The 14,669-nt window shown below is 46.0% G+C and overlaps 1 protein-coding gene across 1 annotated transcript; it reads right to left on the bottom strand.

The window, feature by feature from the left end:
- Positions 1-10,593: 10,593 nt before the first annotated feature.
- LOC113837549 (putative deoxyribonuclease TATDN2) lies at positions 10,594-13,161 on the bottom strand. The gene is given in 3 exon segments (XM_035449707.1): positions 10,594-12,238; positions 12,422-12,882; positions 12,884-13,161. Coding segments are annotated over 3 exon segments (2,352 nt in total). The 3' UTR covers positions 10,594-10,625.
- Positions 13,162-14,669: the final 1,508 nt, after the last annotated feature.

Here is a 14,669-nt window from a genome sequence, read left to right on the forward strand (position 1 = left end):
CCAACTCTTCTGCTAAGTGGGCATAGTATTAACCATATTCCCAACTTATTATTATATCTGTAGATTACTGCATCTCTCAACCCTCATGAGAGAAACTATTTGTAGTAGATGATGATTAATTCAGAGACTCACAAGTGATCACGGTGCAGAGAATGAAAGATTTCAGGATGCTCTGCACTAAATGAGAAATCTGTATCATGTCCCCATCACACTCCCAGAACCTGGAATCATTGTGAAAGGGGCCAGGGCAGAAAGATTGATAGGTCAGAGGTGGCAAATAACTACACAGTAACAGTGTTTTATGGGCCCAGCAAGGCAGCCACACATATAAGCTCACAGCAGTTGTGACCATATGTAAGAGACCTGCATAAGTTTGAGCCAGACAAAATTCCAGCATAGAGAGGAGTGACGGGCACGAAATCCCAGCCTTAGATAAAGAGCTATTGGCAATTTATAGCTGCTGGGAGAGGTACATGGTGCATTAAAAAAGAAACAGGACACAAAATGGGCGTTGGTGGTGCACGCCTTTAATCCCAGCACTCGGGGGGCAGAGGCAGGCAGATCTCTGTGAGTTTGAGACCAGCCTGGTCTACAAGAGCTAGTTCCAGGACAGCCTCCAAAGCCACAGAGAAACCCTGTCTCAAAAAAAAAAAAAAAAAAAAACAACAACAACAAAAAAGCAGGATACAACGTTGCATGGGTAAGGAAAGAGGTGGATCTGGAAGAAGTTGGGGTGATGTAATCAACATATGTTGTACAAAATTTTCAAATGATTAATAAAATAGATAAGTAGAAAAACCTTTAAAATAGTACTGTTGGGAACTGAGCACTTAAAAAGTGGAAACAAATAGATGATGAGTGATGCTCTAAGGTATGGCTAAGGGGAAGATTTTTATTGTAGATATGAAGGAGAGGACAGCCAGAGGCATCTGAGAAAATCCAGAGCAGAGAGAGAAAGTAGAAGACTAAACATGGTCAGCAGAGTGAACTTGGCCATGAGAGGGGGGAGGGGAAAGTGAGAAAGGAAGACAAAAGAGAGAGAGAGAGCAAAAAGCCAAGAGAGTACATGGTAAAAATGGCAAGGTTATATGGGACTGAGAAGCTGGGGAAGGGAAGTCCACAAGGGGGAGGAGTTTAGGGTTTGGGGCGGGGTGAGATGATCTGAGAAGAGTTGAAGCCAGGAGGCCAGCATGAGCCTTGGTATGCTAATAGGTACCACAGATAGCCATTTGGTGCTAGTTTCTTTTGGACCTGACATTCAAGCCTTTTTGTTGATGATAAGGGGCACTATAATCTCTTCTGCAACTGCTTCTTAGCTGAAATTAGAGTGTGATTGACAAGGTCCAGGAAGTCTGAAATATCAAAGGCCAGGAGGAGGGAGAGGACTCAGACACATCTCTTTTGCTAGATGATTCTGATGGACCCACCGGGGGCTGAAGTGTTGCAGGCAGTTTTGAAGCAGTTTCCAGTTTCCAGGTGACCAGAAATATGTTGGAACAGATATAAACTAGGGACAGAAGGTAAAGTTAAGGAGCTTAAAGGAAAATCTTTATCTTGGGTGTACATTTGAAACTTTCAAGCCTGTGGTCCTGGTAGTTGGGAGAAGTGGAGGAGTCCCCAAGTCAGGCGAAGAGCAAGCCCACCCTCAGGGAGAGGCAATTGGAGGGAAAGCTTAAGCTGTTGACTGACAGGTGTCCATTTGTCCTTATCCCCACAGATAAGTGGAGTCTTCACCCTTCATCAAGGAAACTTCTCTTTATAACAGACAGAGGCTGCTACAGAAAATCACAACCAATAAAAATACAGAGTTGTGAAAAAAAATACAGAGTTGTGAAACCCAATCCGCATGGATATATCTACAAAATACTTGGGCACCTAAGACCAGGAACATTGTGGAAGAAAGAGGGGACAGATATAGTCTAAGAGCCAGAGGATCAGAGGGTTTGTTATGGGATTATGTCTGCTAGTAACATCAGAAACTATACCCATAAAGTTTAACCAATAAGCCCATCCAAAGGTGAGCTGAACAAGGATGACACAAACGAACATGTCAAACTTCACAGGGCAAAGCCCAAGAGGTCTCAGCCCTACACAAAGAACTACAGGCAAGTGAGTAAAGCTATGACAAGGAGAGGTGGTCCTCCCCCGGGGGAAAGCACACCAATTGGTTGTCCAATGCCAAATGATCAGCGCTAAAACATGCATACAAGTCATTTATAGGAACTCAACACATTATAGTTGGGAATATACATGTATATACAAATACATATATGCATACAATAACAATTGATGAAAAACAGACCATAAATTTGAAGGAGAGCAAGGGGAGTATATGGGACCACTTGGACAGAGGAGAGAGAAGGGAGAAATGAAATGAAATTAATATCTCAAAAACAAGCAAAAGACCCAGGGGGTGGTGGCACACACCTTTAATCCTAGCACATGGGAGGAAGAGGCAAGTGGATCTCTTTGAGTTTGAGGCCAGCCTGGACTACAAAGTGAGTTCCAGAACAGCCAGAACTACACAGACCTTGTATCAAAACAACAACAAAAAGAGGCATGCCATACCACTGATGCATGTATAGCTTATTTACATTTCCATAGAAATATATTATGTAAATGTTATATATTTTAACCAGCCATTGATTTAAAACAGAAAGCAAAAAGGATTGAAATTAAATCAGGTCAATCATTCACTGCCTGACAGAAAAAGAAAAAAAAAAAAAAAAAAACTAGAGATTTCAGAATTTCAGAAAGGAAATAGATGTCTTTTTTCCCAAAAGAGTCTCAAATGCCCTAAAGTGACCTCAAATGCATTCTGTAGTCAAGTTTACTCTAAAGTTCTGATCTTAGTGCTTCTGCTTCCCAAGTTCTCATATGATAGGCATCACAGAACTGGGAAAAAAACATACCAGTCTCATGGCGTTCAGGGACTATAACCCATGATATTATTCATATGACACAAAGACACTGCTGACTAAGCTACATCCCCTGCCCAAAAACTGGCGTCTCTATGACTGTGGCCAAACTAGACAGAAAAGTTTTCATGTTCTCAGCACCTTGCCAAGAACAGTTTCAGGATTTAGAGTAAAGATGAGCAAAGGACAGGAATTGTATGTGTGCACCTTTAGAATATGAGCAGTTAGCAGAACTGTGAGGCCAGTCGTTTTCTGGGAGAAAAATTCTGTTTTGTGTGTGGGGGGGTGTTTGTTTTTGTTTTTCTTTTGTTTTTTTGTGCTTTTTCTTTTTTTTCGAGACAGAGCTTCTTTGTGTAACAGCTCTGGCTGTACTGGAACTCCATCTGTAGACCAGGGTGGACTCGAGCTCACAGAGATCTGCCTGCCTCTGCCTGCTGAGTGCTGGGATTAAAAGCATGAGCCACCCCTACCTGGCAGGAAGAGTCTTGCTTCAGTACCAAGGCTCCTGAATATTGCCAGTTCACATGTGTAACAGACAAAGATACAGTAGTGTCTTAGGGCCCTTTCTAGTCTCAAAGTGACCAGAACATGGTGAAAAGAGCTGGCTTTCGGGGAACCAGAGTGACATAATGGGTATCCCACATGACGGGGTGTCTCACATGAGGGGGTGTCCCACATGAGAGGGGTGTCCCACATGAAGGGGGTGTTCCACATGAGGGACGTGTTCCACATGACGGACTTCTCCCACATGAGGAGGGGTATCCCACATGAGGGGGGTGTCCCACATGAGGGGGGTGTCCCACATGAGGGTGTGTCCCACATGAGGGGAGTGTCCCACATGATGGGGGGTCTCACATGAGGGGGGTGTCCCACATGAGGGGGTGTCTCACAGAGGCGACCTGACGGGAAGGAGCTGTGTGCACTTTCGGCTTCGCTCCCACTTCACAGGGACTTCGCACCCCCTGGGCCCTGTCAACTGTGCCTTCTCTGTTTCCCCAGTTTCGGGTGCTGAGGCCATGCCGGGAGGAGAGGGAAGACATGAGGGAGAGAGTGAGAGTGGACAGGGCCTGCCTGAGCAGGAAGGCGCGGCCGCAGAGTGGGCAGCCTCGGGAGAATCGAGTGGAGAAGGTCCCTCTGCTGCCGCTGGGGCTGCCATGTGTCTGCTGGATGAAGGCAGCCAAGAGGGCGCCTGCGGCAGTGGCAGCAGCCAGGAGAATGAGCAGCAGCCTCTGGAGTCAGGTCACCAGGGCATGGGAGACAGCGATGGTGTGCCGCACACGTCTATGGCAGCGTGTGTGCCAGCCCCAATGCAGCTCAATCAACAGCTTGGCCCACTGGCAACTGCAGAAGCTGGAGAGTGTTCTCCAGTATACTCACCACATCACTGCAGAAGTAAGGTGAGCAGATAGCCTGGCTTGGCGTCCTGTTTGCTGGGAGCATGTGGTCCAGGGTTGTTGCTGATTTCTGCTGGTGCCCCTCTTACCCTCCATTTAAAAGTATTTATTACCTTTTATTTGTATTCATTTATTTTATGTGTGTTTGCCGCATCATATGCACTGAGGTGAGAAGACAACTGGGGAATCAGTTCTCTCTTCACAAAATGCCTCCCAGGGGTGAACTCGGCCCAACTGGTGAGCCAGCAAGTACCTTTTTGTGCTGAGCTATCTCCTCAGCCTCTCTCTTTTGCCCTCTTGAAATAAAAGCCACCTACAACATCCATGCTGCCAGACCCCATTCTCTGGCACCGAGGTTTTGGGGTGAAGGATGAGAGCTAATAAAACTGAGAACAAAGGTGTTTTCATATATATAATTGTATAAAATTGGGCAGTGTCTGTTGATATGAGGTCTTGTTAAAACAGACCTTATATCAGGGTGACATTCTGCCTTTGTTTAAAATTTTCCTCCATCTGGGACTAGCAAGATGACTCAGTGTTAAGAGCACTTGCTGCTCTTCCGGAGGACTCAGGTTTGTTTCCCAGCACCCATATGGCAGCTCACAACCACCTGGAACTCCAGTTCCAGGGGATCTGACGTCCTCCTCTGACCATCTCCTTGTGCACCAGGCAGGAATGTGGTACACATACACACATGCAGGGAAAACATTCACACACATGAAATAAATGATCTTTTAAAAAAATTTTGATACACTGGGCATTGGTGGCACACACCTTTAATTCCAGCACTCGGGAGGCAGAGGCAGGTGGATCTCTGTGACTTCAAGGCTAGCCTGGTCTCCAGAGCGAGTGCCAGGATAGGCTCCAAAGCTACACAGAGAAACCCTGTCTCGAAAAACAAAACAAAACAAAATTTGATACATCTGTGTATCATGTATTTTTTAAGTTGCATAAACATTGCTATTGGTACGTTTTTCTCAATTGCTGTCTTTTGGCCTCCCATTAAAATTTCTACCCCTTCCAAAAATATATTCTCCATAAAAACAAGATTCAATGCTGCCTATAATTATAGCATTAGGTGGGCCAAGCAGGCTACAGGGGTGAGTTCCAGGTAGCCTGGGCTACAGTGTGGTACAGTGTCTCAGATCAGAAAAAAAATCATCATCTGTAATCTCAGTAATTGGAAGGTGGAGACAGGTAAAGCAAAAGGATGTAAGACTGCTGAGTTACATAATGAGTTGCACGCCAGCCCAGTCTCTTGAATCCATTTATGCAAGAATCTCGGACATAGTCTGCCTTGCCAGTGTTGTTTCTTCTCCTGGATTTCCTGATACAGGAGCTCACTTTGCAGCTCAAGCTGATCTTACAAGGAGCTTCATTTCCCAGCATCCTTCCCTGGGAGAGTACAGGACTAGGCAGCCAGGATTGTGCAAAATAAAAAAAATAGTAACATTCACTTTGTGTCTGTTGTGATTTTCATATTTCATTTTTTGGAGTGGGCAAGATAGCTCCATGAACACAGGTACATGTCACCAAGTCTGAGAACTTGAATTCATCAGTACACACACATGATAGAACTAACTTCTATTAAGTTGTCCTCTGATCAACCTTCCACAGGTGCACCCTGGTAAAAGCACACCAAATAAATAAAATAAATTTAATGTATCACTTGCTTGCCAGTTTGAGTTTACCCTTCTGTACTGACAAAGGGCCTCACTCAAATTTTTCCTGTGTGAATCTCTTTTGGTAGCTTTTGCCGTGTGTGTGTGTGTGTGTGTGTGTGTGTGTGTGTGTGTGTGTGTGTGTGTGGTGTGTGTGTGTAGTTTCCTTCATTAGCACACCTAGTGTTAGAAGTCCTCCTTGCCTTTTTGTAGGTTTTTGCTGTCTGTATTACTGTTTTTCAAGTTGTTTATTAGGGACATGCTTGGCTTTTCATGCCTGTTAATGGTGGGTTGGTAAAATAAACTTAGTGGTAAAATTTTCTAAACCCCAAATCTCCAAAGTGAATGTCACAAAAAATGGGAAGATGGGACAAACATTTAAAAACAAATGTAAAATGTCCTACAGATATTTTATTCTATCCATGATGTCAAATACTGAATATCCGCCATGTTTTTTCCCTTAGAAAACGACCAGTAGCATGCATAGGTGTGAGTGAAGCCAAAGTGCAGGTGAGTAAAGGGAAGGCAGTTTGACAGAACTGCCATTCTAGAACTTGCTTCAGGTTAAGGACAATTCTATTCTGTCCATGAAGTTGATGTTTTGTTGCTGACTTCACACTGTTACAAAAAAAAATACCTTTTTAAAAAATGTTGTGTTTGTTGTTATATTTTACGTTCATGGTTGTTTTGCCTGCATTTATGTCTGTGCACCACGTGTGTTGCCTGGTGTCTGAAGAAGCCAGAAAAGGGTGTCAGATTGCCTCGGATTAGAGTTAAAGATGGTTGTACGCTACCATATGGGTACCGGGAATCAAACCCAGGTCCTCTAGAAGATCAACCAGCACTTTTAACTGCTAAACCATCTCTTCAACCATCAAAAGCACCTTTATATTTATTATTTATTTATTTATTTATTTATTTACTTTGGTTTTCTTTTTTGAGACACGGTTTCTCTGTTTAGCCCTGGCTGTCCTGGAACTTGCTCTATAGATTGGACTTGCTCTGTAGTCCAGGCTGACCTTGAACTCACAGAGATCCACTTGCCTCTACCTCTGGAGTGCTGAGATTAAAGGCATGAACCAAAACTGCGCAGCCCAAAACTACCTTTTTAAAGACTGATTTTATTTTTATTTTATTTACATGTATGTATGTATGTATGTATGTATGTATGTATGTATGTATGTAGTGTCTGTTTATACAACATATCTGTGGGTGCTGGAGGCCAGAAGAGGACATTAGATCATCTGGAGCTGGAGTTGTAGGCAGTTGTGAGCCTCCCAATGTGGGTGCTCTAAACCAAGCACAGGATCTTTGCAAGAGCAGCAAATGTTCTACCCTACTGCAGCATCTCCCTAGCCCTGTCAGTTTGACTTGTGATCTTTGTAAAAAAGGTAGAAAGTGGAATAAGATAGCCTTACCATATAGAAATGGATCATTTCAAGATTGAACACAACTTCCTAAAGAAACAAAAAAGGAGTGAGTACTAAGCTACTTTCACTCCCTAAATGCATATATATTACACACACTTATCCTATGGATCAATTGTAAATATATGTGTTGGAGTCATAAAAATGCATATATGTTATAGGCACATGCAGTTGTATAGGTAAATAAGATATATAAGCATGTATATATCTTGTACAATTCTTTTTAACATTTAAGTAGAATGTCTCTGTGGAGACATCTCTCTGGGGTTATGAGATATAAAGGACACAAACTGGTGTAGCTAGGGTTTCCATGATCCTAGACTATTTGAAATACTATAAACTACACATAAATTCTATCCTGACCAAGGCAATTTGAGTGTATGGATAGTTCACAGTCAGAACCCCACCCTCATAAAGCTGGAGTACACTTGGTCAAACAGAGACTGTTGGGAATGGGCGAGCACAGAGTCCAAAGGTGCGGTCCTCCTGCTGTTTGAAGCACCTGGTGAGGACACACAGATAAGAGCAGCCAGCATTATAATTGTCTGAAGCACGCTGGTTCATCTGCCTGACAGTGCTGCTAACTTCCTCCAGTGTGCACTACAGGAGAGAGGGGGAAAGGGCCTGCAACCTTTGCACATTTGTCCAGGGACTATTCTGCAGTGCTGGGGATACTGAACCATGTTCCACACACTCAGCCCCTCGAAAAATTAGAGCAGTGAGGAAGAAAGGTCTTCTGGCAGATAAAGTACATGGGTGTGTTTTTAGGTTATTATCCTAATTATTTATATGGTAAGCCACTTTCTTTTTCACCCATTGTAGAATTGGTTTAAGAAGAAGAGCAAACTATACAGGAAATAACAAAAGCTGTAAATAAAGGCCCAGAGATGCTCTTCCTGATAAGCAGACCACTTTTCCCTGAAGACAGTGAAAGAGCCCTAGAGTTTCATTCTTGCTCCGCAGTCAGATGCAGATGCTCTTTTGTCTGTCACCAGCAACCTATTATTCTACCCATATTCCCCTCAGCACTTGTGTTTTCAATAAAGAGGTGAAGTCTCAATACATTTGTCCATGTGTCTTCTAGAATAGTAAGATACTGGCGTACATTATCAGGAAATGTCCTTTAATCAGGATGGCAAGGTCTCCTTCCACGAGCTGACAATGCTGAGTCACCATAAGTAGGCCCTCTATATCTCAGGACCTTTCCTAGTTGGAGAGGGGAGTCACACATTCTTTTTGTCCCCCTGCCATGCTGTCCTCGACCCACCGACCCACCCCTGACTATGTACAAGAGAGGCAGGGTAAGTCCCTAGGGAATGACAATGGTTTCCCAGACACAGCTGGTTCTGCCTAGGCTTAGAATTTCATTTCAGCCCTAGACTCTAAGAGAAACTTCTATGAGGTTATTTACAAGATCAGAAGAAGCAAGCAGCCCAAGTATATCTAGGATGTTCCTACTTCTCTTCCCTGCCCTCCTTTTGTGTGGCACACAGGGCACTGGCAGCTACTCTGGCAGGGGTCCTGCTGCTTCAAACGGACACTAAACCCACCCCCATCCAGTCCACAGGCAGGCTTTTCTCTCTTGAGCTGCACCTCCTGCCCAGAAGCCATATTGTCCCTCCTCCCCAGAGCGGAATCTAACACTTGTTGAGGTCTCTAGAGTGTATACTTCTTCTATCTCAGAAACAGACGAGTACTTGAATCTTTTCTCCCACTCTTGCAGATATTTAAATGGTTCTAGAGAAAAACCAGACATGTATTGTGTTCACCCTTGTATTTCTTAGGATCAGCCATGAGACTGTCTGTAATCTTCCAGTCATCCATGGTGCAGAGGGACAGTGAACAGATGCTGGGTGTCCCTACTTCCAAAGCTCCTAACCTCCAAATGATATCATTTCAGCCTCCCCTTAAAGCAACAGTGCTCTACCCTGTTCACTTCTGATTCTAACACAGGCCAACCCAGAACATATTTGTGGTTTTTTTGTACTTAGGCTCACCCTCAGAAAGGCTCAGGGATACACCAGGTCCCTGAACACCCAGTGTAGTTGTTGGCTGGTTAATAAACACTTTGTATTGGCTTAAACTCAAGTCTGAATAATTTTTTCTGGTAGATACGCCACAACATTTCTCTCCAGGCAGTCTCAGGCTGGCTTAATACAGACTTTCATTTCAGACTTTGTTCATGCTAATTGGTCTTTAAGTCTCTATCCTACAACAATTACTGCTACTTATGTGTAGGGTACTCCCAGTTTAAAAAAAAAAAAACTTTTAAGGATGTTGCTATATATCCCAGGCTAGCCTTGACTTTCAACTCAGGCTGTAGCCTAGCCTAGACTTGAACTCATGCTACAGTGGGCTACTGAACTATAGCTATGTGATCTCATGAAAGCAATCCTATGAATATTTTTATCACTGCCCAAGGAGCCAGCCTCCATGCAGCACACGGCTGAAATTGAAACCCACATAATTTACATGTAAGTAACTTGTTACAGATCAACAGAACATGAGCAAGCAGAAAGTATTTTTCACAACCAACTCTTTCATTGGCAGGCTGAACATTGCATTTACAAAGAAAGAATCAATCGTTTTACTACTTAGCTTGAAAGTTTATCTTAAAAGGAATCACAAATATAAGCTTTATACATGGAAAAACACCAGCCATCTGTATTTTAAGTCTTTAGGGTGCATACCCACTCAGCAATACTTTCTTTTTATCAGGAGATTAAGGGCAGAAGTGGGATTAAGGAATTAATCATCACCTCTCATCATCAACTAACCCTAGCTAGTAACAAATGAGCTGATTTATATTTTTTACCTCAGTTATGTGTCCTTGTGAACTTCAGGTTGTTTTGGGGGGATTTTCATCTTTTTTGTGCTAAGACAAAGAAGTGACTTTTTCAGACTGCTGGGAAACCCAGACCACTGGGCAGGTATCCAGACTGGCCAACTCATTGTATTTATGTCGCCAATGTTTTTGCTCACTGATTACCCTGGGGCCATGTCGCCAGCAGGCAAAACTACCCCTCTTCCCAACCCATTCCAAAGTACCCATCCACCAAACAGCAGGTGAAGCCTTGTGATTAGGTTCCAAGGGTAACATCCCATGCTGGTTTGCTGAGTTTTGACAGGATCTCCAACACATCCTTCACCTTGGACAGGCAGATGGAGCCCATGCTAAACTATCAGGCACTGGTCATCCTTTGCCAGAAGATGCCTGCTCCCTGCTCAAAGACTATAGAGGTGACTGGTGTTCTCCCGGAGGACCGCCAGAGTACGGGACAGTGACTCCTCTTTGACCCTGGCAATCTCTCGAACTGTATGCAAGGCGAGGCCTGGATGGGTGTACTGGCAAAGACTCCTCGGCACCTGTCGAGGGAGGAAGTAGGGTGCGTCTGTTTCCACAACGATCCTCTCCAATGGGATCTGTCTAAGGGCATCCCGGGCCTCCCAGGCGGAGGAGTAGGTCAGTACTGCTGTGAAGCCCACCGACATGTTAGGGAAGTACCTCAACAAAGGTTCAATGGCTGAGTAGCTGCCAGTGAAGCAGTGCCTGTGGATCTTGTAGTCAGAGGGCACAAATTTTTTCAGGATGTCCAACAGATCTTCATCCGCTTCACGGCAGTGGATGACCAAGGGCTTCTTCAGAGACACAGCCAGCTTCAGCTGCCTCTCAAACACCTGGTGCTGTTCAGGAACTGGTGTGGTACACTTGTGAGAGTAGTCCAGGCCTATCTCTCCAAATGCCACAGCCTTGGGGTGCCGTAAGGCATGCAAAAGCTTTCTTTCTTGATTCTCATTATAGTAGCGTGCAAAATGAGGGTGACAGCCAAAGGCTCCCCAAACCAGATCTTCTTTCAGGAGTTCCTCCCATAGGCCATCAGTCAGTGTCCTTGGATCACAGAAGTCAGAGATGCAGCCCTGAAACTCCTTAGGGAAGGAAGTGCTATAAATTCTTCTGAACTTCGTAAAGGTCCCCTTGAAAGACAGCTTGGAGAAAAGCATGTCCAGGTGACAGTGGGTATCAATAAAGCCCTCCTCCAGGCTCATCTCCCTGTGGCTCCTTGGCAAGGAGCTGTATGTATGTTCTCTGGTGTGGCGAGGTGGTGTCTCCTCTTGGAATGTCCTTTTCCCCTTTACCTCCTCCTCTGTGCTTCTGGAGAATTGAAGTGAATGGGAATTCTGGGACCTGCCTTCCCGGGCAATGTCCAGATCTTTGGAGATACTCTGGGTATTCACTGTGGACTTAGAGGAATGAATTCTCAAAAGGTCCTGGCTGCTCTTCCCAGTCTGTGCTGAGTCATGGCTGCTGGATCCCACCAATGGATAACCAGGAGTCTTACGGCTGCTAGTCCAGTAGCTGGCATACTCACACCATGGACTACTATACAGATGAGGAGGGTACATAACATAGTCAGTGGGGAAGGAAGAAGATTGTGGAACTGCTGAGTGTTTCAGCAAGACAGGCTCCTCTTGGGAGAACCTCACGGTGTCCAGTTCATCCACATGTGACCAGTCATTCCCTGAAGAGGGATGCTCAATCACCACCTCTCTGTCTGTGTGCTTTTGAATATCTGCATGAGAGTCAGAGTTATCAAAAAATTCTAGGACTGGAGAGGGTTTGTCAATGACTGTCATTTGGTCACCAAGCAGCTCCTCACTAGACTTCTTCACAGAGTCTATAATCACTCTTCTGTTACAGAAGCTACTCCTGTCTAGCATAGACTCTTCCTTCTTCTTCACCCTGACCTTTGTAGGTGACTCTTCCTTCTGAGGTACAGTGACTGTAACCTTTTCACCTGGTCCTTCAACACTCTTAACCAGTTCTTCCCGGCTCCTGGCTGGTCCTTCCACACTCCTGGCCAGTCTTTCAATACTCCTGGCTGGTCCTTCCACACTTCTGGCCAGTCCTTCAATACTCCTGGCTGGTCCTTCAATACTTCTGACAGGTCCTTCATTGCTTCTGGCAGGTCCTTCAATGCCCTTGGCAGGTCCTTCATTGCTTATGGCCAGTCCTTCCCCACTCCTGGCCAAGGGTCCTTCCCTGCTTCTGGATGGTCCTTCCACATTCCTTCTTGGTCCTTCCCTGCTTGGATACTCTCCCAAGCTTGTCTTCACCTGAGTGGTGGCAGCCTCTCCCTTCCTCTTGGGCACTGACTTCCCCAGGATGCCCTGGATGGCCTTTAGGTAGATCACTGTTGAGCCCTGGTCTCGAAGCCTGTCCTTCTTCCTTTTCTGGAACTTGTTAGGTTCCTCCATAGCATCACTCTGACCCTCAGCTTCAGTTGCAAATTCAGAGTTCATAGAGTGACAAGAACTATCTTTAGAATCAACCTGACAAGCTTCCTTCCGAAGAGAAGCCATTTCTTCAAAGGAGGAGTTGGCAGGGTGCAAAGAGGACCTCTCGGACGTAAGGAACCTTCCAGGGCTCCCAATCAGGAAGCCAGGGGAGGCGGCCCCGCCTGCACCTGAGCCCGAGGAGAGAGGACGACTAAGAGGAAGAGGAGGTGTGGCTGCGGGCTGTGCTCCGGGCCGTGCGGGCCACATCATTCCCCCGCCGGGCTTTCAGACGCTGGGGGCTGCTGGCCCCTCGAGGACGCGACGCACAGCTGCGAACCGGTCGGCTGGAGGAGAGCACATTGCCGGGCTCCCGGGAGCGGCTGCGCTTGCTGGCACACCCTTCCGACGTGCTGCCTCAGTGGTACTTGACCTTGCGCCGCTCCGACGCCAATGGGCACCTTTCCCGTTCCTGTCGTCTGCCCATCCCAGTGCTGCGGGTTTCAGGGACGCCTCAGCGCTCCGCGACGCGCCCACGGGCCGAACGCCACGAAGCGCTGCCGTAGTCTGCGAGCGCTCCTATCAGCACCGCGCCACTCACGAGACGCCAGGGAGCTTCCGGTGTGGCAGTCAACCTTCCGAAGCCCCTCGCGGGGCTCCGAGCGCGCGCGAAGCAGCCGCCCTTCGGGCTGCTCGCTCCCGCAGGTCCCGGACGCCAGGCGGAGGGGGGGCCGCTCCGCTCCCGCCGCCTCGCCTCGCCTCGCCTCGCCTCGCCTCGCCTCGCCTCGTCTCGCCTCGCCCCGCCCCGCCCCGCCTCGCCTCGCCCCGCCCCTTCCCGCTCGCCCCGCCCCGCCCCTTCCCGCCCCGCCCCTCCCCTCCCCGGCCTGAGAGGAACCACCACAGGCTTCTGGCCTCCAAAGCCCAGCGCCTGAAGTCACCCGGGATTTTCATCTTAAAGCTTTTATGAAAGCAACTCATCTAGTCTGAAGTTATCTTAGAGATTTATTTCAGCTAATGATATACACTGAAACTGTGAATGTGTCTTTCAGCATTAAGAGAATTAGAGGCAGCCTGGCTCCTGGAGATTGTTTTCCTTAATCTTTAACTTGAGCTATGCCCTATGTAGCTTCTTCAGTGAAACTCAAAGGCCCTGCCTGTGTAGCATTTCATTGTATTTATTTTTACTCATCAAAACTCCATATAAGCTAACATTATTACTATCAATTAAACAATACATCTTAGGAAGGTATCATCTTCATGACAATCCACAGATAAAAATGCCCAGTAGATCTCGATGTTTCCATGACATAAACACACTACTTTGCACCATGAAAGATACCAGAGAAAGATGACAGCAGCAAACATGTAAAGGCACAGCAAAAGCAAAAGACATTCCAGGGTCTGTGGTCTCAGGGCCTTGACTAACAGAGAGTTTCCTCCTGGTGGGCTGACACTTTGAACTTCAATTGCCACATGCTGCTCCTGTGACACGCCAACTGGCATATTTTAATTTCTGGTCTCTGGTCACTTAGACCAGTCATAGATCCCTATGGTAAATGGATCTCTGATTCAGCCATAAACTCCTAGAGTAGAAACCAGTCATACATTCCTACACCATGTGACCCTGGCCTCTTAACTGCTGTCTTTCTGCTTCTGGAAGCAACTCTTGCTGCAGATATCCAGAGCTGCCTTTCTGTATACATCACAGTTATGGTCCTTTCCTTTAACAACTCAAACTGGAGATTGAGACTACTTCCTGATACTGTGCTTGGGACAAGCAGTGCAGTTGGTAATAAAGACTCCATTTTGTTTATTCAGGCATCTCAGGAGATTTTCTCTTCATGTACCCCTTAACAGTACTAATCTTCCTGCCCTAGCTGTTCAAATGCTGGGATAGTAAGTGTGTACTACTGTTATTATTCAGGCATCTGTACTGGCCTGCCCTTGGTATTCTGACAGGATACAAATCTCAGCTGCAGCTACAAAGAGCACCAC

Source organism: Cricetulus griseus, chromosome X (assembly GCF_003668045.3).
Source record: "Cricetulus griseus strain 17A/GY chromosome X, alternate assembly CriGri-PICRH-1.0, whole genome shotgun sequence".
NCBI lineage: Eukaryota > Metazoa > Chordata > Mammalia > Rodentia > Cricetidae > Cricetulus > Cricetulus griseus.